The 23,338-nt window shown below is 38.4% G+C and overlaps 1 protein-coding gene across 2 annotated transcripts in view; it reads left to right on the top strand.

The window, feature by feature from the left end:
* Window positions 1-23,338, top strand: part of BTBD9 (BTB domain containing 9) — a 147,591-nt gene that overhangs the window by 8,138 nt on the left and 116,115 nt on the right. The window contains exons 1-6 of one of the 2 annotated variants that reach the window (XM_083349342.1): window positions 2,622-2,723; window positions 2,847-3,058; window positions 4,221-4,584; window positions 5,687-5,951; window positions 7,661-7,880; window positions 9,522-9,641. In XM_083349342.1, the coding sequence (XP_083205468.1) occupies window positions 2,874-3,058; window positions 4,221-4,584; window positions 5,687-5,951; window positions 7,661-7,880; window positions 9,522-9,641 (1,154 nt within the window). In that variant the 5' untranslated portion in view covers window positions 2,622-2,723; window positions 2,847-2,873. Of the gene's footprint in view, window positions 1-2,621; window positions 2,724-2,846; window positions 3,059-4,220; window positions 4,585-5,686; window positions 5,952-7,660; window positions 7,881-9,521; window positions 9,642-23,338 lie in introns of those variants that run through there. The other variant, XM_083349341.1, reaches the window with a different exon arrangement.

Below are 23,338 nucleotides of genomic sequence, written 5' to 3'. Positions count from 1 at the left end.
TATCTTAAATCCATAATATCAAATACTGTACTTCAAATTCAATCTAGAAGCTATCTAGGGACAAATAAAACTATTTTAAAATTGGAATCCCATATCTCAATATTTTATAACTTATTCTAATCTAGTTTCTGAAAATTCTTAAAAGAAGCATATTACAGTAAATTGAATGTCCATGGATGGTATGAAAATATATTAATAGAATTATTTTACTCCTTCCTTTCTTTTGGCAGCTTCTGTCCTCCCTTATATATTTGCCCCAAAGAGTAGCCCACTATCCAGAGCAGGTTTTGGGGACATTGAAGGGGCTGCAGAAGGAAAAAATTACTAATCTAGTTGACTGTTTTGTTGACTGAGACATTTAATATTGTTACATATATTTAACAAAGTAACACAATAACAGAGATGGAAGGGATCTTAGAGGTCTTCTAGTCCAACCCTCTGCTGAAGCAGGAGACCCTATATACCAGGGGTGTCAACTCGCAACGTCACATGATGTGTTGTGACGTATCACGACTTTTTTGCCATTGTCGGCAACATCCCGTTGCCCACCCCGGGCACAATTTCGCTGTCATGCATCCGGCCTGCGGGCCATCAGTTTGACACCCCTGCTATATACCATTTCAGACAAGTGGTTGTCCAATCTCTTTTTAAAGCCCTCCAGTGATGGAGCACCCACAACTTCTGATAGCGAGCCATTCCACTGATTAATTGTTCTAACTGTAAAGAAATGTCTTCTTATTTCTGTGTTGGTTTTCTTCTTGATTAGTTTCCATCCATTGCTTCTTTTTTCTGCTTGCAGGTGCTTTGGAGAATAGGTTGAACCCCTACATAACTCCCTATTTAACACTTGCCTCTCTCCTCCTTGACAAGGAAAGTTGGCAGAATTTGGCTGTGACCTGCATTATACTGTAGTTTCATAAAAAGTTGGGAAACAGCTATAAAGCTAAATGGTGTTTGAAGATCAAAAGGATTTTAAAAATCACGTTTTGGTTGAATATCATTTTGCTGTGTTTTTGTTTGTTTTTCATTTTGTGTTACACAATGAACTATTTTTCAGAAGAAAACATTTCACTCTACCTTGGTTTAACCAGACTTCATTCTACGTATGAACATATTGTTCTGTATAAATGTGGACAAAGATTAAAGAACAAGAAGCTATTTTTAAGTGGCTAAAACTCAGCTTTATTATCTATCACTCATATTTTAGTTTGGAATAATGTAAGTTAAGGTCTTACATCAAGTTAAGATCTAAGAGTTGCATAAATACTTGCAAATCATCAAAAGATGATTTGATGATATAACCATAAGATGATATCGGTATAATTGTGTATGCCTGAAATAATGAAATGGATATTCTATAGCTTTATTCTTGTGTAGATAAGAAACTCTTATTGGAAAATGCAAATTGTTTTTAAATGTGCACAAAGCCTTATTTTTCCCAAAATAGCAGTTTGCGGGGGGAGGGGGGGTAACTTCAAGCTATATATCATATAATAACATGAATGGAAAAAAAGGGGAAAAGGTGTATGTTTTGCAAATGTCATGTACTATTCTTACTTATGATATTCATTTAACAATAGATCAAAGTTATGACTGCTGAAAAAGTAACTTATGATCTGTCCATGATAATGTGATTGTGATTTAGGCACTTGGGAACTGGTTTGCATTTACAGCAGTTGCAATATCCTATAGAGACAAGAACATGATTTGCTACTTTCCCAGCTGGCTTCCAACAAGCAATTGGGTCTGATTACCTGATGAATCACTTGCTTAATGGCCAGAGTTCCTGTCCCAATGGTTATCATAAATCAACAGTTACCTACATTCCTTTCAGAGCTTTATTAGAATACAAATATTTGAAATTTCACTTTTTGTGAAGTCTCTGTCCCATGAGATTGGATTCAGCTAGAGTTTTACAGGAAGTAAATAGTTAATTTTGCCTTGATTAAACTTATTTCTTAAGAAAACCTTCTAATATTAATAATTAAAAATCAGTCTTATCTCCATTTCAGATAATTAATTAGACTCTGGGGAAAAGAATTCATAAATATTCATATTCTAGATAATTACGCATGAAAGGTTCTGTTACAGCTTTCAGTATTTGATTTGAGTGCTCCTATATAGGGCCTAACTGATCTGCAGGTACAGAATCAGTCTTAACTTGTAGAGAATATACAATTGAGCAAGCACTATAATATAATTATTTTAATTTTTAGAAGGGCCTCTTTATATGGTTTATATATCAACATAACGGTTTTAGCAATGATTTGATGAAAATATTGCTGCATTTTTATGTCTGTTATGTATGAAATTTGGTAGAGGACAGGAAGGCCTGGAGGAATGTTGTCCATAGGGTCGCGATGGGTCGGACACGACTTCGCAGCTAACAACAACATGTATGAAATTAGATTGGAAAAAATGATTAAAGTATTTGTTTTCCCAAGCCTTAGGTTAGGGTGATTAAGTTTGGGATTTTTTTTTAACTGCTACTGAGTTAATGCGTTTTGACTTTTTCTGTACAAGTTGCTTCTTCCTTCATTGGAAGTCTCTCTGAATCGCTAAGAAATAAGACAGCCTTAAAATTAAATTAATTAATTAAATAACACTGCTTTTTTTTCCAGGTGGCACTTTCTGCATGCGTATATTTGCTCGATTTCTTTTCCCAAAAGAACATTGTGAAATAGGTTGAGCTGTAAGAAAATGACTGGCCTAAGGTCACCCAGGTAGCTTCCTTGGCGAGTTCGTGGACTTAATTCTGCGTCCTAGGCAGTACCTTTATATTTATGTTATGCTCAATTTAACATTTGTAATGGTTTTCTTCATTATTCTTATGCTGTATTTTTTAGGTGTAGCATAAACATTTCTTGTACAACATGAGCAACAGTCATCCACTCCGGCCTTATACAGCAGTAGGTGAAATAGACCACGTTCACATTCTGTCTGATCATGTTGGTGTTCTGATGAATGGGGAGGAATACAGTGACGTTACCTTTATAGTGGAAAAGAAACGTTTTCCTGCACACAGAGTTATTCTGGCTGCAAGGTGTCAATATTTCAGGTGAAGTATAATGTCTTATCAGATGTACTTTGAGTTTGTGGGTAAGCAAGATGAAATAAAAAGCTATTAAGAAATAATCTGATGCTATCTGTCCAACAACACCTTTTTAAAATGTAAAAATATAAATCTACATTGCACTGTTACACTTGACTTCCATTACTTAAGTTTCTCAAAACTAATAGGCTACATTTAAGGAAGATTGAAATTCAGAATGATCATACAATTGTTTCCAGCAAAAAATTGCTTTAACAAAGCAAGAGTTCATGCTGTGAAACAGATTATGAAATTTCCCCTGTTATCTATTTGTTCCCAACTCTTTGAAATGCAAGAATCTCATAAAATTAATTTCTGGTTGAAATCGGGTATTAAAAACTGAAGATAAAGGCAGTTTGGTATTAATGTTTTTTTCCCCTTTAATTGTGTTATTTTTTCCTTGCTATTTAGGGTATTTTTTTTTCTTTTTAAGTATATAGTTTATTTTGCATACGTTTTTTTCTTGTAGCATGTTTAATTTTCTATAGTATCTGTAATGTTTTCTAGTATATGATTTTTTTTAAGAAAATGTAATAGCAACAGTTTCAGAATTTGTAAAAATGACTCCCCAGATTAATTCCCAAATCTAGAGGAAATGGATTGTGATGGGTAATTTTACCCATTTCCAAGGAATTACATTTTTTTTCCTCACCCTCCCATAGTACTGCATATTCTATTTGGGAAACTCCTCCAATCCTTTGAATAACCATTTCTGAAAGGCTAGAGGCCTTGAGGGGAAGGAGGGAACAGAGAGGACAAATACTGCAAAGTTCCTTTCACTAGCACAGTGTTCAGTATTGCTGTGTCTCTTGTTTCTAATGCAAAACCTGCTGCATAAAGTATCTCTATATTAAAGCAATGCCCGTTTTCATTTTATATAGCAGTCTCCAGCAATAAGTTACAAGTAATTTTTAACTGCTTCCTATAAGCTGTCAACAGCCTGAAATGCAAACAAAAGAGTATAATTTTGTCATAAGAACGAAGTGTGATGATTTTACAGTGGTAAAAATATCACTCGGAGGTGGAAATTTTGGAATTTGTGTTATTTCATTCTTTCTTTTTTAGGGTTTGCGTGATTTTATCAAATGCAAATTTTTCACACCTTTATTCTTTCTCTGCCTTTGAACAGAGCGTTATTATATGGTGGAATGCGTGAATCTCAGCCTGAAGCAGAAATCCCTCTCCATGATACCACCGCAGAGGCCTTTACAATGTTATTGAAATATATTTATACCGGTCGTGCCACATTAAGAGATGAGAAAGAAGAAGTCCTGTTAGATTTTTTGAGTTTAGCACATAAATATGGTTTTCCAGAACTGGAGGATTCCACTTCTGAATACCTTTGCACCATTCTTAACATTCAAAATGTTTGCATGACTTATGATGTTGCTAATCTCTACTCACTACCTAAATTGACATGTATGAGCTTCATATTTATGGACAGAAATGCTCAAGAGGTACTCTCCAGTGAAGGCTTTCTGTCTCTTTCTAAGGTATGGCAACAATTTTAAGTTTTTTTAAATTTGCTTTTTATACATATTTGAAAAAAATTATTGAAATGGTTGAAAATAGAAATCAAAACTATTATCCAAATGTTTATATTTCAGTCGACCAGATGGCATTCAACAATAATTTTGCTTTTCCTATATACAACCTTTCAATAATCAGCCATTCCTGGAATATGTTCTACCTGAATAATCATTGTTCCATTTTTCAGTCACAATTATTCCTCAGTTCTTAATCTCTCCTTCTCTGAAATGTATTGAAACTGGAAGATGGCTCTTGAAAAGGCTCTGTGTTTAGGAGATTAAAGTTTCTGTGCTTGCATGCAATTCTGTAATCATTAATTAAAAGTATCAATATGTACTTATATTCTGCTCCAATCCTGGAGGATTCTGGGTAGAGTAACAAGAACCCACATTATAATAAAAAGCGTCTTCATGAAACAAAAATAAATTTCAGTCATGAACAGTTTTGCTCCACGTTAATTTTATGTATTAATTTTATTAATAGGATTATATTAAACTACATGATTTATATAATAGAAATGAATAATCTCTAGTTTCAGATACACGAGTGGTTAGTAAAGAAGAGCCTTGGTGGAGCAGTGGGCTAATGCCTCCTTAAGTAACACCAGCTGCCTGCAATTAGTGCTGGTTCGAGTCCCACCAGGCTCAAGGTTGACTCAGCCTTCCATCCTTCCGAGGTAGGTAAAATGAGGACCCAGATTGTTGGGGGCAATAAGCTGACTTTGTAATAATGCCGCTGGGTGTGTGTGTGAAAGCCCTAATAAGCAGGCATATACATAGAATGAAGGCTACTGCTAAGCACATTGATTTGTGCTTTAGATTGTAAGCCGCCCTGAGTCTTTGTAGAAGGGCGGGATATAAATGGGATTAAAAAAAACTGCAGCTACTATTGATCTATATAGGAAGGATAAAACTTTTATGTGGATATGTGGTTTTATAAGGAAATGTTTATTGCCAAAAGAATTTATTAGCTCACAATGAAGATATTGTAGAATTCAAATAGTATAGTTTTACTTGGAGTTGACTAAACAACCTTATATTGCTGAGAATTTTTTTCACTTTTTAGCCAGCACTTCTCAGTATTGTACTGAGGGATTCATTTGCAGCTCCTGAGAAGGACATTTTTCAAGCATTGATGAATTGGTGTAAACACAATCCTAAGGAAAATCATGCTGAAATCATGAAGGCGGTGCGCTTGCCATTGATGAGCTTGACAGAGCTTTTAAATGTCGTAAGACCTTCAGGATTACTATCTCCTGATGCTATTTTGGATGCCATTAAAGTTCGATCTGAAAGTCGGGACATGGACCTCAACTATAGGGGCATGTTAAGTAAGTATTTTGAACTTGCAAAGGAAGGTTTTATACATATCTTTTTATTTCTTTTAATTTAATTTCTTTTTAATTAAAACAATTTTAATTGAAAATGTTGTTAGCCAACTGTTATTGCTAAACAACTTTTAATCAGCAGAAGTATGTAGCCTCTAATAACTGATTGTATATCCTAATTATATTGCCTGGTCCTAACTCATCTAATCTTCAGTAAACCAGTGAAATATTTTTTTTCCTTGTTCCTTGGAATTGAAAGGTTGAGTCAATGAAAAACTATTCTTGTAATTAATCGTATTCTTAAGTGGGTTGGGAGTGCTACTGCATGGCACATAATTAGGGGAATGTTTTGTGAACCAGTTTTCTTTTTATGATATAGCTTTAGGAAGTGGTCTTAAGGGCACAAAGAAGTGGGTGGAGAGGGAAATATTAGTTCTTCAACTGATCTTCTATTTATGGAATTTTGAGTTATAGCCATCATTTTTCTGCAAAAATTCAAACCATGAATCCATCTTGAATATTTCTTAATTCTGAATTTCATTAAATTAAATAGCTGTAAACTTTTATGATTGGTTTTTTCTGTTCCCATATTCCATGTTCCTTTATTAGAATGGTGTTTTTATAAAGAGGCCGTTTCTATTAACTAGGTAATTTTTAATTATCGATCAAATTTGATTGATTTCTGAGAAATTAGTATTTTATGCATTTTATACAGATTAATATCTATATTTATTTATAAGGATGTAGATTTATACATACGTTGTATATAGTATGTTTAAATGTGTGTTATGTATGTGTACACTTTTGAGAGCAAGTAACAAAATTTCATTTTTAATATGTCCACAGTAAAAAAATTCAAATAAACGTTATCTATCTATCTATCTATCTATCTATCTATCTATCTATCTATCTATCTATCTATCATCTATCTATCTATCCATCCATCCATCCATCCACGCACCTACCCACCCACCCATCCATCCATCCATCAATCATCTGTATTCAAAATATTAAAGGTTTTTAACATGATCAGAAAATTATTATTAAATTTATTTGCAGCCTATCTCACCATGGGGCTACTTTACAACAATAAAAAACAAGGAAATAAGGAAGTTTAAGCAAAGTAAATGTAAAATAATAGAACAGTAAAATAAACAGTAAAGTACCTAAAAGACAGTATATCAATATGACTAAAATGATAAGTGAGGGAGGAGCAGAGAACAAGCAATAACACTTAGACTTATATACCGCTTCACAATACTTTACAGAACTCTCTAAGTGGTTTACAGAGTCAGCATATTGCCCCCGACAATCTACAACCTCATTTTACCAACCTTGGAAGGATGGAAAACTGAGTCAACCTTGAGCTGCTCAGAATTGAACTCCTGGTGTGAGCAGTGAGTTAGCTTCAGTACTGTATTCTAACCACTGTGCCACCATGGCAAGGGAAGGAAGGTGGCATCTGCTGTCAATCTAGCAGCCACCTCCAGAGTCAAATTCCTCCATTGGGTCCCCAGACCAACTTGCAGAACCAAGTCTTAGTCATTGGGGCTTTGGTTGTCATGACTTATCTTATTGCTTTCTTGATTAGTATTTTTTGAACTTTTTTCATTGTTCTGACAAAAGTCACAAAGAAGAGGTGATGTATATTACCAATCAATTGGAAATGTGCTAGAAAAAAAAAATAAACTGTTTTTCATTGCTGTTTCCAGTACCAGGGGAGAACATTGCCACTATGAAATATGGAGCCCAAGTGGTTAAAGGGGAATTGAAATCTGCTTTATTAGATGGAGACACACAGAACTATGATCTAGACCATGGATTTTCCCGACATCCTATCGATGATGACTGCCGTTCTGGTATTGAAATTAAATTGGGTCAGCCATCAATAATCAATCACATACGAATACTATTATGGGATCGAGATAGCAGGTTGGTTGTAAGTCTTTGTTTTTCATTCTTGGCCTTTAAAAAAAAAGATAGAATGAGCTTCATAACATGGTCATTTTATTGACTTCAGACTCTGAGAACTTCAGCTGACACAAAGCAATTTAGTTGAAGAAAACTTATACGAATGGGAGTGATCTCAAGTACATAAAATTAAAATGAAATGATGTAGTAGAATAATGAAAGATACATGGTAAAAATGAGTGGGACTATTCCATTATTTTAAAAAATGATAATATTTTGTTCTACAGGTTTCAGAAGTTGATTGAAGCTTTCTACTTTTAAGAGTGCTTTAATTATGTTGGTCTTTGATTATAATAAAGATGTGAGAGTCCTTTAAATGCCTAATTTCACTGCTGTTTTTATAAAAATACTGATTTAAATATTTTTATTACTACTTTAATAATTTCCTATTGTTTTACGAACGGCAGTTTGCACCATGTTACAAATAGGGAGACTAGTTCTAGTTCTGCTTTAGACACAAAGCTAGCTGGGTGAGCTTTCCTCTCTTTCAGCCCCAGAGAGGAGGCAGTAGTAAACCACTTCTGAAAACTGTTATGAAAAAACTTGCAGGGACTAGTCAGGTTTAGTCACCAGAAATTAATACTGACTTAAAAGGTACTAAAGGGGAAAAAAGGGTTTTATATTTGTAGTTTTGTGTGTCTTCTGAATTGTTTATAGAAGATAGATGGTGTATATAAGTTTTAAGTAGGTACAGATGTTGATAAAATACAATAACGCATTTGATAAAGCGAGTAAGAGCAAAGATAAACATCAAACAAAAATTATGGAAAAAATATGTTATAATACATCCACATGCTCAAGCTGTTTAGTGATGTCTGATCTACTAAATATTTTCAGGTTTCTGTTGATTTTTCTTATGCACAACTTAATCTGGTTAAGTTTAAATTCTAAAACTAAAAACACAGAGAATACTTTCTTTCATATCTTAAGCGTGTTAAATATTTGCATTTATCTGAAAGTGAGGTAGATTTGTAGTATATTTAACTTTATCTTCATAAAATTGCCTCATAAAATTGATGAGGTAATCAAACAGTTCCTGCAGAACTGTTGAATATATTTTGGGTCTTTGTAAGGAATCACGTGGTAGCTCAGTGGGTTAGGATGCTGAGCTTGTCAATCAGATGGTCAGCAGTTTGGCTGGTCGAATCCCGAGTACCGCGTAACAGAGTGAGTGCCTGTTACTCGTCCCAGCTTCTGCCAACCTAGCAGTTCGAAAGCATGTAAAAATGCAAGAAGAAAAATAGGGACCACTATGGTGGGAAGGTAACAGCGTTCCGTGCGCCTTTGGTGTCTAGTCATGCCGGCCACATGACCACGGAGACGTCCTTGGACAAGCGCTGGCTCTTCAGCTTTGAGACGGAGATGAGCACCAGCCCCTAGAGTTGGAAACGACTAACACGCATGTGCAGGGGAACCTTTACCTTTACCTTTAAGGAATCACAGACAGAAGGAAGCCACCTTAGCTCATTTGGTCTAAATATAGATTTATTTATTTTTTGCCTAAGACTGAATGTAATGTAGTGATCCCCAGAGTGTATACAACACTGTGTGAAATATTTAGACAGTTAACAGCAATATTTTTAATTTATTTCATCCTTAAAGGTCGTACTCCTATTATATTGAGGTATCCATGGATGAACTAGACTGGATTCGTGTAATTGATCACTCCAAATATCTGTGTCGATCTTGGCAGAAACTGTATTTTCCTGCTCGTGTCTGCAGGTTAGTGTGATGTGACTGTTTTGATTCCATACTGTTAACACAAATTGTTTTACTTTAATTGGTTAGAATTAGGTAGAATGGTTAGTCCAGTATGTATTAGAATAACCAAACTAACATTTGAGTAGTGATATTGAAATAACTTTAACAAAGTCTGCTGATATTCTGGAAAATTAATAAAAGTAGCTTTTAGAAACGTATTATAAAATATTGTGATTAATTGCTGCATTTGGTTTTTTTATAAATTAAATATTGTACTAAAATAAAATATCCCCAGGATCTAGTACAATGGTTTAAAATCAGCAGTGGACTTTTCTCTTCAATTTTCTTTTAATTTTCAGATAGATAGATAGATAGATAGATAGATAGATAGATAGATAGATAGATAGATAGATAGATTTGTTTCATTGCACAGTCTCTTTTCTTCAGTGTCACAGTCCAGTCCAAATTAGTTACAGTGAAACCTCAGTTGTATGGAACAGAACAATATTCCATATTGATTAACAAGATTGTGTAATGACATCATTATGAAAATACCACCAATTGTATAGTGATATCATTGTAGTAGTGATATCATTGTACAGTCACTATAGATAATATTTATTTATTTATTTTATTTGTTTGTTTTTATAAACCGCCCTTCTCCCGAGGGACTTGGGGCGGTGTACAGAGTAAGGTAGGTATACAGATTGAACAATAGTGAAAAACAATAGTAAAAACAAACTGGGACCCCAATTAGAGCTATCAGGCCAGGCCGGACTGCTGGAACAGGTAAGTTTTTAAGTCGTGCCGGAAGGTGCGGAGGTCGGGGGCCATCCGGATTTCGGTTGGCAAGCAGTTCCAGAGGGCTGGCGCACCCACTGAGAATGCCCTCCCCCTGGGGGCCACCAGCCGACATTCCTTGAGCGGTGGCACCCTGAGGAGGCCCTCTCTGTGGGAGCGCACAGGACGGTGGGGTGCTGACATTGGCAGAAGGTGCTCCCACAGGTAGTGCGGACCCATGCCATGTAGGGCTCTGTATGTCATTGTTAGCACCTTGAACTTCACACGGAAGGCAACCGGAAGCCAGTGCAGCGCACGGAGGAGAGGTGTGATATGGGAGTATCGGGAGGCTCCCAAGAGTGTCCGTGCCGCTGCACTTTGCACCAGTTGAAGCTTCCGAGTGGATCTCAAGGGCAGCCCCATGTAGAGTGATATATTCTGCCAGTGATATATTCTCTTGATTAAATGGGCATTCATGAATAATAGACACATAAACACATTCCAGTTCATCCATTAAGATGATGTTTCACTGCATACTGTTTTACATTTTGTTTCTTGGGGAATGGGAGCAGAAAGTAATGGAGAAAAATCCTGAGATGTTATGAATGGGGTTAGTGAATACTCAACATAGCAAGGATATCAAGTTGATTTATGTGACAGATATACAGTAAATATAGGAGCTGTACTGGGAAAAAGGGAGTTGAACTCTGTATTTCTTGATCTGAACTTGGAATATGATTGTTCATGTTTCTTGTGGCATTTGATACTTAAAATATGGGGAAAGGATAGGAAACAAAGACTGGGTCTAACTGAACATAAGATGTTAATCAAAAAGAACAATCCTTAGATCATATGTGTATCCCAAAGGTGTTTTTTCAAGAGGCAACTGGTCTTTCTTGTTTTTCTTAAAGACATTTTACTTCTCATTCAAGAAGCTTTTTCAGCTCAGAAAAGTGAAGCATCTTCAAAGAAAAAACAAGGAATCCCAGTGGCCTCTTGAAAAGCACCTTTGGGACAACTATGACCAGGATGACTGAGAATCTCCGTACAGCCATATATATATTTCTGGTGATATCCAGATGTTGGGAATAGTGGGAGAGTGGCAAGAATATATAGTTTCACAGTCCTACTTTCAAATGCAGTTTGGGAAGCTGGAAGAGAGATGGGGAATTATTTCATGGGGAAATGTCCTTCATGAAATCTACATATAGATATACTTTCTGTTTACACAAGGGTCTTTCATTCCACTGGAAATACTGATTGTTAAACGACATTAAAGAGCTATTTGTAATCAAATGGACTAGAAAATAAACCCATACATATTAATACTTAGCTAGAAAATTATTTATAACACTATTAAGAGGCTAATGGTGTAGGTCAATATTCATTGAAACGGATATAAATAGATTTATCTGTTGAATCTCAGTCTGCTCAATCTGCTTGATGAAATGCAGTTGTTCGCCTGGGGTTCATGATGCTAGTGAGTAGTTAAATACCAGGTTGCATTAAATTTTCACTAAATATGGCATCTTAATTTGTATGTAAATATGAGTCATATATATTAAGAGAGACTTAGATAAAAATAATCTCAATATTCCTGAGGATATAATGATTAGTTCAATTTCATAGTGTCTTGGAAACAACAAAACTATTGCTTGTCCTTGATTTCATTGAAGTTTCTTTGCTTTAGGCATTTGCTTTGTGTTCTTAGTACAGTACTTTTTCTTTCCCTAACTTCTTGACTGAGTTTCCAATAATAAAATATCATCATGATGCTAAAGAAATTCTACAAGATGTTTTTTCATGAAGTAAACAAATCACTAATTTATTAATTTTTAAATGAATTCTAGAAGATTTACAATAAACAGATTTAATCTGCTCAATAAATCATTTGCTGCATTATTTGCAGTGTATTTTCACACTGCAAAATTGATTTTTAGTAGCAATCCGAGAAATCCAAATTAGTTTTCTAAGCTATTAATTCTGCTGTTATACTTTGTGCAGAATGTATTTTAGCGGAGGCTTGGAATAGACCAAGCTATTTACCTATGGTTATACATGTATTACATGTGTTTGTCATTTGCTAATAGTCATTGTATTGGTTTTTTTTCTCCACGTGCCATTGCACAGGACAAATTTATAGAAGGGACTCTAGTATTCTTTTATAAAAGTGAAATTCAATCTCCAGATATTTTTCTGCTTGTGCAAATAAAAAAACGAGATCTAATAAATGATACCTTGCTTATTTGGAAGAACCAGAATTTAAGATTGAATTTCATCTTAACTCTCCCCTCTACATGCATATAAAAAAGGGAGATTAGACAGAAACAATAATTCAAACTATTAAAATAGTCTCAGTAAATCTTTCCAGTTTTAAAGTTAAATTATTAGCAAATAATTTGTCGAGCAACAGCAGGAACTATTTTTTTTGTGTTTTGAGCTTATGGATTTCTTTCAGCATGAATCATAAGAGTATGGGCAATTGTGTTTGGTTTATAGAAATTACTTATGCTGAAGAAACTGGGCAAGTATAGCGTTTATTCTTAAGGATTTACTAAAACATTCTCATTGATGTTTTAAATGGAATGTTAGAGTTAGGTAATTAATTAGACCATTTTTGTATTTGAAATAGCAAGGTTCTGAGTTTTTTTTTTAATTTTCATTTTACAGGATGACTGTTGTATTCACAATTCAAAATGCTTGGGGTTTAAGATTATTTTTTAAATTGAGATGCATGAAGTCGGCAATATAGTTGATAAATTTTTATAGCTTAATGTGATGTATAAACCCCTATCGTAATTTTGGCTTTATGTACTTCCTTCTAAATATTGTTATGATTAAATGCTATTGTCTTTTTCTGTTTATCTTATAGCAGAAAAAAACAACAACAGAATTTTTCCTGTCATTCATAAAACAATAAATCAATCTCACAGCCAAATAGAACAGTAATTTTCTTGTCAGAATAAGGAGGGAGAGAAAAACTGTTGCAAATCTAAATGTAAAATAGCTGTAGTAATAGTATCAATGGTAATGCTATTTTTTGTTTGTGTAAAATGAAATTGCTGGCATAGAAAAGGAAGTTAATTTAGATGCTAGACAAATCTCAGTTTGCTAAACTTCAGACGTTAATTATTTATATCCTTCTGGATAAGTTTTTAGAACTAGTTGTTAGGTTTAGATAATAAGTGCTAAATTAGTGATCAATATCCATCTTCAATGTGACAATATAGGAATATAAGCAAATTTGGACAAGCTTCCTTCTCTAATCCACTTTATTAGGTTTGATTATCGATTTAATAGTTGTGCTTCTTAAATTTTAAATCAGCAAAGTCTCTGTTTTCTTTCTGAATTATGTCTTTTTATGAAGTTTCATCTATCTTAACACAATGACAAGAAATTCAGTTCAGCAGATAGCAAATTGGCATGTAGCCACATGGTGTCACTAAAATATAATTCAATCATCTAATGTTATCTTTGCTATTTTAGGTGATATGCCTAATAAATTATTATTATTATTGTTTTATTTTTATCCTTCCTTCCTTCTCTCTTTTGCTCTCTCCCTCTCTCCCTCTCCTCCCCTTAACTATACCTAATAGTCCTGTCCATTTCCCCACAGTAGCAACCCTGTGAGGTGGGTTGGACTGTGCCAGCCCTCCCAGATAAACCAGATAGGAAACTCAACTATATGAACTAATTATCAGAATAACAGAGTTGGAAGGGACCTTGGAGGTCTTCTAGTCCAACCCCCTACTGTATGAAAACGGAAATCCTGTACCATTTCAGACAGATGATGTTGGTGGTATTGTTTATGTTTATGTTGAAAATCTGAAAATAGAAACTTCCTGCTGCCACTTTTAATTTCCCAATTAATTAGGGCGGGTCCTTCCTAAGTCTCTTCCTCTGATTATTAATCAATTGGGGACTCTTCCCTTTTTTGTTTGATTCTTTCTTGGGAAGCATCTCTTCCCCTTGTCCCCCAAGGTAATCCACAATTTCATTACATCTATTTACCACACATCACTCAAGCTTTTGGTTAACAACATGGTCAAATAGTACACATACATTCACTTCCCCATCAATCTTCAGAAGCATTCCTTATACATTTATTCATAAATGCATTAAAGAACCAGGGGGAAATCAGATATGTGTGCCTTTGTCCTGCTGCTTATTGAACTATTTGCTAAGCATTCAATTTATCTCTCTCTTATGCTTTATTTCTACCATATACTGCTGTTATGTCACTCAGAGACAAAACTTTAACTCCATATTTGTGCAAACGTTTCATAATTCAAACCTTTTCACTTTATCCTTTACTTTGTCTTCTTCAGTAAATGTGCAGCATTTGTGCAAACTTTTTATGTTCAAACATTTCTCAGTGATTACTTCTCCTGTTCCTTCTCCTGTTCTTCATCATTTGTCACCTCATCATTTTTTCATCACTCTTAGAGAAATTCATTAGTTTCAATTCTATTTTTCCACTTACCATTCCTTTATAGACTCTCAAATATTATTTCCAGCATTCCTTTAATTCATTTTCTTTCCATATTATTAGCTCAGTTTTATTTTGAATTCTGTTCTTCCCTTTACTCACTTCCCAAGTATTTTTATTTCCATCAAAAATTTTCTGCATTTTCTTTGCTTCTCTTAATCTTCACCATTATTATTCGTTTTGATCACATTCTTGCCAACTATCCTTTTTTTCACTCTACAATAAGTTTCATTCTCATTTTTTCAGCAGTCATTCTTTTTAATGCATTTTCATCTCACCCACAATCTTTTTTGCTTCATAATACTAACATCCTTTTAAAGGGGTCCTTGATGGTTTCTGAGCTCAGAGAGCTACAAATATTCCCTTTCATTGGCATCCTTTTCGAGTCACCGTTTAAAATATTCCACGTGCTTCTGTGGCAACTCATAAAAGGAAAGTTCTTTTTACTCTTTAACATTTTCCACATTTATTTATTTATTTATTTAATTGAATGTCTATACTGCCCTTCTCCCGAAGGACTCAGGGCGGTGTACCGGGGTCGGTCATCTCTGGAGCTCTGGAGCGGGTCGTGGGAATGCCAATTCCCACGACGATAGGGAATGGCTGCAGGTGTAAGATCAGAGGGCCGTATCGACCTCCGGGAGGGCCTCTCCGCTATCTCCAAGCGGTGAGACGCTCCGACCCTCTGCCTTCGACCCAAGGCTCTGGGAGCGGGGATGTGCAGCCACCTGAGCTCCGACTGGTGTACCTAAATGCCAGGTCCGTTGTTGATAAGGCTCCCCTCGTCCGGGATTTAGTCGAGGGTGAGCAAGCGGACCTGGCTTGCATTACGGAAACCTGGTTGGGCCCAGAGGGTGGTATCCCCCTGGTGGATCTCTGCCCACCAGGCTTCCGGGTGCTACACCGGCCTCGGACTCAGGGTAGGGGTGGGGGAGTGGCTGTAGTTATGAGGGAGACCTTATGTCCGCAGGAGGCCACCGTTCCTCAGATAGTCGGGTGTGAATCTCTCTTATTGAGGTTTGGTCCTAGGGCGCAGTTGGGCTTGCTGCTCGCGTACCTTTCGCCTAGTCGCGTAGCAGCAGCCCTGCCTGAGCTTCTCGATATCCTCTCAGGGCTGGTGATTGAGTTTCCTAAACTAATGGTTTTGGGAGACTTCAATCTACCATCCCTGGGAGGAGTATCTGAGTTAGCTCGGGAGTTCATGGCTTCCATGACGGCCATGGACCTGACGCAGGTAATTCATGGACCAACCCATGAGGGAGGCCACACCCTTGACTTGGTTTTCTTATCTGGTCGGTGGTTAGATGATCTTGGTGGGGGCTCCCCAATTGTTATGCCCCTGTCATGGACCGACCATCATCTCCTGCGGCTGGTCTTCCGTTTTGCCACCCCCCACCGTGGGGTTGTTGAGCCAACTAGATGGTTCCGCCCCAGGCGCTTAATGGACCCTGAGAGGTTTCAGGCAGCGCTGGGGGCCCCACCTGCCTCCCCAGCTCACAGCTCGGCGGATGCCTTAGTGGAGGCCTGGGAAAGGACGGCCACGGAGGCACTTGACCGAGTTGTACCCTTGCGGCCCCTGACCCGGCGCAGATCCCAATGGGCTCCATGGTTTTCCGCGGAGCTCCGGGAGATGAAGCGTCGGAGACGGGGCCTAGAGAGCGTTTGGAGGTCCACCCGATCTGAATCCGACCGATTGCGACTAAGAACCCATATTAGGTCTTATCTCGCTGCGATGAGGGTAGCGAGATCTAATTATTTCGCTGCCCTCATCGCGTCCGCAGATAATCGCCCGGCCGCCCTGTTTAGGGTGACCCGCTCCCTCCTCAACCAGGAGGTCAGTGAGGATCCCTTGCAGGGGCGTGCCGAGGAATTTAGTCAACATCTGTCGGACAAAATCGCTCGGATTCGGACCGGTTTGGACTCCGACTGGGCAGTATCGGATGATCAGGACACGAGTGATCTTGTCGATGTCATCTGGGAGGAGTTCGATCCTGTGACTCCGGAGGAAGTGGACAGGATCATGGGGAGGCTGAGCTCCACCACATGTTTATTGGACCCGTGCCCTTCCTGGCTGGTTTATGCAGCCCGGGAGGGGACACGAAGCTGGTTCCAGGCGGTTATAGCTGCTTCTTTGAGTGAGGGCAGTTTTCCCGCCGCCTTGAAGGAGGCGGTGGTGAGACCTCTCCTCAAGAAGCCTACCTTGGATCCGGCTGTTTTGAATAACTTTCGTCCGGTCTCCAACCTTCGCTTCCTTGCGAAGGTTGTTGAGAGTGTGGTGGCACATCAGCTCCCTCTGGTCCTGGATGAAGCGGATTATCTAGACCCGTACCAATCGGGCTTCAGGCCTGGGTACAGCACGGAGACGGCATTGGTCGCGCTGGTGAATGATCTCTGGAGGGCTCGGGACAGAGGATACTCCTCTGTTCTAGTCCTATTAGACCTCTCAGCGGCTTTCGATACCATCGACCATGGTATCTTGCTGCGGCGTCTCAGGGGATTGGGAGTGGGAGGCACGGTTCTTCAGTGGTTCTCCTCCTATCTCCTGGGACGTTCGCAGTCGGTGTTGATGGGGGGGCAGAGGTCGACCGCGAGGCCTCTCGCTTGTGGAGTCCCTCAGGGGTCGGTCCTCTCGCCCCTTCTGTTCAACATCTACATGAAGCCGCTGGGTGAGATCATTCGTGGTTTTGGAGTTGGGTATCATCAGTATGCTGATGATACCCAACTTTTCATTTCGACCCCAAACCACCCCAGTGATGCCCTCGACGTGATGTCCCGGTGCCTGGAGGCGGTCCGGGTCTGGATGGGGAGGAACAGGCTTCGTCTCAACCCCGACAAGACGGAGTGGCTGTGCATACCGGCATCTCGGGATATTCAGGATATCCCACACCTCATTATGGGGGGTGAGTCATTACCTCCTGTAGATAGGGCTCGCAACTTGAGAGTCCTCCTAGATTCACAGCTCTCTTTAGAAGACCATATTGTAGCTGTAACTAGGGGGGCGTTCGCCCAGGTTCGCCTGGTGCGCCAGTTGCGGCCCTATCTAGACCGGGATGCCTTGCGCATGGTCACTCATGCGCTCGTGACCTCTCGTCTTGATTACTGCAACGCTCTCTACATGGGGCTACCCTTGAAGACCACTCGGAGGCTCCAGCTGGCACAGAATGCAGCCGCGAGAGTTGTGTCGGGGGTCTCCCGATACTCCCGTGTTACACCTTTGCTCCGCGAGCTGCATTGGTTGCCAGTTGTCTTCCGGGTGAGGTTCAAGGTGTTGGTAATGACCTACAAAGCCCTCCATGGCATGGGTCCAGAATACCTTGGGGAGCACCTGCAGCCGGCGTCAACTTCCCAGTACGCTCCCACAGAGAGGGCCTCCTCAGGGTGCCGCCGGTCAAAGAATGCCGACTGGTGGCCCCCAGGGGGAGAGCGTTCTCTGTGGGTGCACCGGACTTATGGAACCATCTTCCGGTAGAGCTCCGGATGGCGCCCGACCTCCGCTCCTTCCGGCGCGACCTTAAAACCCATCTCTTTAAGGAAGCGGGCCTGGCCTGATGGGATGGGGTGGGTTTGTTATTATGACTTTAATTTTAAATTTGTACTATTTGTACTATGGGCATTGTTTAATCATGTTTTAATAATTTTAACTTTTGTATTTGTCTTTTACGTATTGCCCTGTTAACCGCCCTGAGTCTCTTGAGAGAAGGGCGGTATATAAATTAAATAAATAAATAAATAAATAAATAAATAAATAAATAAATAAAAGTACTACATACAAAAGTTAAAAGTAAGATTAAATTAATTTAGCCCTAACAATAAATAGTTAAAAATACCCCAAACCCTTAGACCAGGCCGGCCTGTTCAAATAAGTAGGTTTTCAGATCACGGCGGAAAGAGCGAAGGTCGGGAGCCATCCGGAGCTCAACCGGTAATTGATTCCAAAGGGCTGGCGCGCCCACAGAGAATGCTCTCCCCCTGGGGGCCGCCAGCCGACACTCTCTGACCGACGGCACCCTGAGGAGGCCCTCTCTGTGGGAGCGCACAGGACGAAGGGAAGATGATGCCGGCAGCAGGTGCTCCCGTAAGTAATCCGGACCCGTGCCATTTAGGGTTTTATAGGTAATCACCATCCCCTTTCCTTGTGGCGACTTTCACAATAATTCTTTAAAGAGATTGGGATTTTTTTCCATATGGGATGTGCATTTTTTCTTCTGCAGCCATCAACTTTTATTCTTTGCTGTTGTTTTCTTTCATTTTACTTTTCTAGCAAGATCCACATTTGACACTACCCAATAGCGATTGGTTCCACATTAACAGCTTCCTATCATACATCAAGTTCTTCCTGCTACAGGTGGCTGACCATGGAGCTTGCAGAACACTTCTGAAAGAAAGCGGTCACACTTTGATAGGTTGTTATCAGGAGAAAACAGCTAGACAAGAAGACCAGCTGGGTAGGAAAAGAAAGGGGAGCTCAGATTCTTGCTTTTAAAAATATAAGCCCTTGCCAACGTACATTATGTATAAGAGTTTAGAAGAAAAACCATATTGTGCATGGAGAGGAAATGAGGTAAAAATTTGTTCGTCTTCACCATTACAATGATTGTAATGCCCTGGTGGAATGCAAAGAGTTCACAAGCTGCTTTACTTATGAATGGAGCCATTTGGGGAGGCTGCATTAGCCGGCAGCCAGTACTTAGTACGTTTATTTTTTCTTCCTTAAGTGCTGGCTGCAGTAACTTTCCTTTCTAGCCAGTAGCTAATTCTTAAAGGGGAATGTGCCTTTTTAAGCTAGTTCTCTCAGTGGCTTGTCTTTTCTGTAGCTGGAGGCTTTTCCTTGTTTGATGAATATATGGAAGAGGGAAAATATTGGGGGTGTGCAAATTCTTCCTTCAGAAGGAGATGGGAATGAGAAAGAGGGAGGGAAGGAGGGAAGGAAGTCCCGCCTTAGCACTTGGTCACCAGCAGCCCTGCCATTGACTTTGCTTGTCAAAAGATTGCAAAATGGGATAACATGATCCTGGGACATTGTTACCATTATAAATGTGAATCAGTTGCCAACCATCCAAATATAAATCACATGACCTTGGGCATGCTGCAATGGTCATAAGTGTGAAAAATGGTCATAAGTCATTTCAGTGCAATTGCAACTTTGAACAGGTTTTTTTGGCCATCAAGTTTTTGACACCTTTCTAGGTGGTACTCCAATATTGCCATATCCTAAAAGTGGTACAATCGGCGAAAAGGTTGAAAAGCCCTGAGTAAAGGAATGCTACAGGCAAAATCCATTCAGGAGAAAAATACTTCAACATCCCTTGCAGCAAAACTTACCGCTAACAATAGCAGAGCAATAGAATCTAACATGAGACATCAGCCATCCGCCAAATAGAAATTGCCAAACATTCCTTAAGAACACAAAGCCCACATTGCACAAATCCCAGAACTTTAAAGTCACAAAAGCACATAAGAATCCTTCCACTCTCCATCTCCCTCCTTCCCTCCCTCTGTGCCTCACCTTTAGCCCATGCTGCCTTTCTTCATTGCTGCCTTTCTTCATTCCTCATGGAGGGTGACCCCCTGCCCCGCTGTGTTTCTTTCCTGTTTATTGCTGCCAGCACAGATGCCTGCCACAGAAATTGTAGATTGTCTCATGGCCGGCCTGCTTGATCGTCTCTTTTTCCCCCCACCCTCCTCCTCCTTTCCCTTTGGTGCAGCTACAGCTGAACACTTCCTCCCAAGGCTGCTGCTTTTTCTCTCTCTTTCTCCCTCTCCCGCGCTCTCTCCTTTTATAGCCTCTCCTTTCTCTGCCCCCCTCCTCTTCCTTTCTCTTCCGGGTGAGCTGGAAGTGAGCCTTGGGCCTTTGCCTTTCCCCAGCCACTGCAGCTCTGGAGGACTCTCTCACAGTAAGTCCTGCACTGCGATGGCTCATTCCCTCCCCCACTACACTTGACTGGACAAGGCTGTGTACAACCTGCCACATGCTAATGTACTGGTTGAAAATGCTGGAATAGCACAAGGGCGTTAATGTTTAAGATTTGGGCTAATGAAATCTGATTTTTGAGGGGACTGGGAAAACAGTAGGATATATATAAAGCTGTTTCTCTTTGCTATCTCTCCCCCTGCCCTCAGCAAAATACATAAAAAAGTATATAATTCTGGCTCCCGAGATGCAGTTGGTCAGAAAAGCATCTTTTTAAGAGGGCTTTAAAATACAAAGCAAAATTTTATGGAATGAAAAAAATATGTCCAATAAACCTGCAATAGAGACTGCATCTGCAGACACCACCCAGTGTAATCTAATGGTATAGATTAATTTTCATGGATAATGCTCGATTTATAAGCATAATGGAGGCTGGCATTGCATTGTAGGTTCTTCAGCAGATCATTACATGACCAGTCTGACTTTTATGACTTTTTCCACAGCAGTCATTAGGTGAATCACCCTGGTCATTAAGCGATCACCACAGTCATTAAGCGAACCCATTGTCTACAATAGACTTTTTTTTTGCCGAAGTTGGAAGTAAATATTGGTTTCCAGCAAAAAAAATATATAAATTGTGATCATATGACTATGGGATGTTTCAAATAGCTGTAAATGTGGGCTGGTTACCAAGTGCCCAAAATGTGATCACATGACCATGAAGGAGTGCAAAAAAGCATCTTTTGGGGGGGTCCATCATAACTTCAAATGATCACTAAATGACCAGTTATAAGTTGAGGAATTCTTATAATTGTGAAAAATTGGAATCTGAAGTTAAAATAATAGTAGTTAGCATGTTAACACATACCATTGTTGCCTTTGTGTTATAAAGTCCTCCAGCTGATTTGCAACAAAGTTTTCTGACAAGGAAAAATAAGTTTTGAATCAACTATTCAGTATAACATTTGAGATCTATTTATCAAGCTGCTTGAAGAATTAATTCACACATTGCAAATATTAATAATTCTGCAATATGTCACAGGTTTGCAAATTTGTTATACATTACACAAGGTTATAAAACTGATTGCTAAAAGACTATTGTTGCGTGAGGTTTTTTTCCCCATTCTCAAAGCCCTGTGTGTTCCCAACATTATTTTTGTTGCCAGAATTAGCTATACTAATCTGTCTAAACTTTTAATGGTCTAGTTTCATTTTAGATTTGTCCATAACTTTTGAGTTTATTTCAGTATGTTTATCAGTGAATGCCATCTGTTGAATTAGTGTAATGCCATTACAAAAAAATCCATGGATGCCCATATTTCTAAACAGATGACTATAGTTTGTTGATAGATTTTTTGAAACAAACTGTATCCTGCTTAAATTCACACTTCAAGTGCAATATAGATAATGATATAATTTCTTGGTGATCATGCATATTCATACCTTTATTATAGAATAAAAGGAATATTGATGCATATTTGTTACTTTCAGGAGCCAAAATTTTTCAAGAAAGCTGGTATTATGTTTGCTTTAATTGTTGGCATGATTGAATAGCTATTAATTGTATCTTGCCAGGAATAAATCTGGCCTTTTATGTTTCAATTTGATTCTTGTGCTATTTCAATGCAGATTCCTGTAAACATTATTTTAATGATAACATCCCAAATATTTTGATACACATATACTGAGCACTGTATTTCTTTGGGGAAATAAATCTGGTATGTCACAGGAGAAATTTTAGAGACATATTACGAATTCTTACATGTATTTTTTTACCTTTTCTTATGGAATCCAAAGTGGCATATATGAGGACCTTTTATTTTATCCCCTCAACAACTGCAGGGTAAATTTGACTATGGATGGTGACTGGACTGCCATAAATCTAGCTTAGGAAATAAAGAGTATCCTAAATTGTATAAATATTTATTGCTAATATAGCCATCTTTTTTATTTAATGTCAGTACGGCCAATATTTATTATTAACTATACATATATTATTTTATTTGTATATTGGTATAACATTTATGTTTATACTTCTGAATAATTTTGACTTCTGTCAAAATTGTTGTAGCTTGCCACAAAATAATTTAGAGTAAAAACATTCACCATAAGTAAAACAAAAACGTTATGTTTTGGAATACGCTTTGTACAATATAGGTCTAGTAAGCAAGTGTAAAGATGTTTTGTTGGGGAAAAAACTTCATCTTCAAAAGTTAGTTAGCTACGGTACTGTAGTGAGATGGACATTTAAAGCTTGCAAAGACCCAGCATCCTTTATTTTGTTTTACAACTTTTGGAGATGACTTTTTTCCAAGGGAAAAAGCTTCAGAAAGATTTACTCTGTTCTTCAGCTTTGAGTCAAGATAAGTTGTTTTTTTAAAGGGATAGAGATTGTTGGGCAGAGGGAGAGTTTAGTTTTAGCACCTAATTGGATGGGGGCGAGGAGATCAGCAAGTCTGTTCCTTTTTTCTTTTTTCTTTTTTAAGAAATGTGGCTTTCTGGTGGAAAGAGGAGGTTAAGAAAGGGGAAGGTTTGGGA

This window comes from Vipera ursinii (assembly GCF_947247035.1).
Source record: "Vipera ursinii genome assembly, chromosome: 1".
Classification (NCBI taxonomy): Eukaryota; Metazoa; Chordata; class Lepidosauria; order Squamata; family Viperidae; genus Vipera; species Vipera ursinii.
The sequence above is the reverse complement of the archived record's forward strand: the minus strand, read 5'-3'. Positions and strand labels throughout refer to the sequence as shown.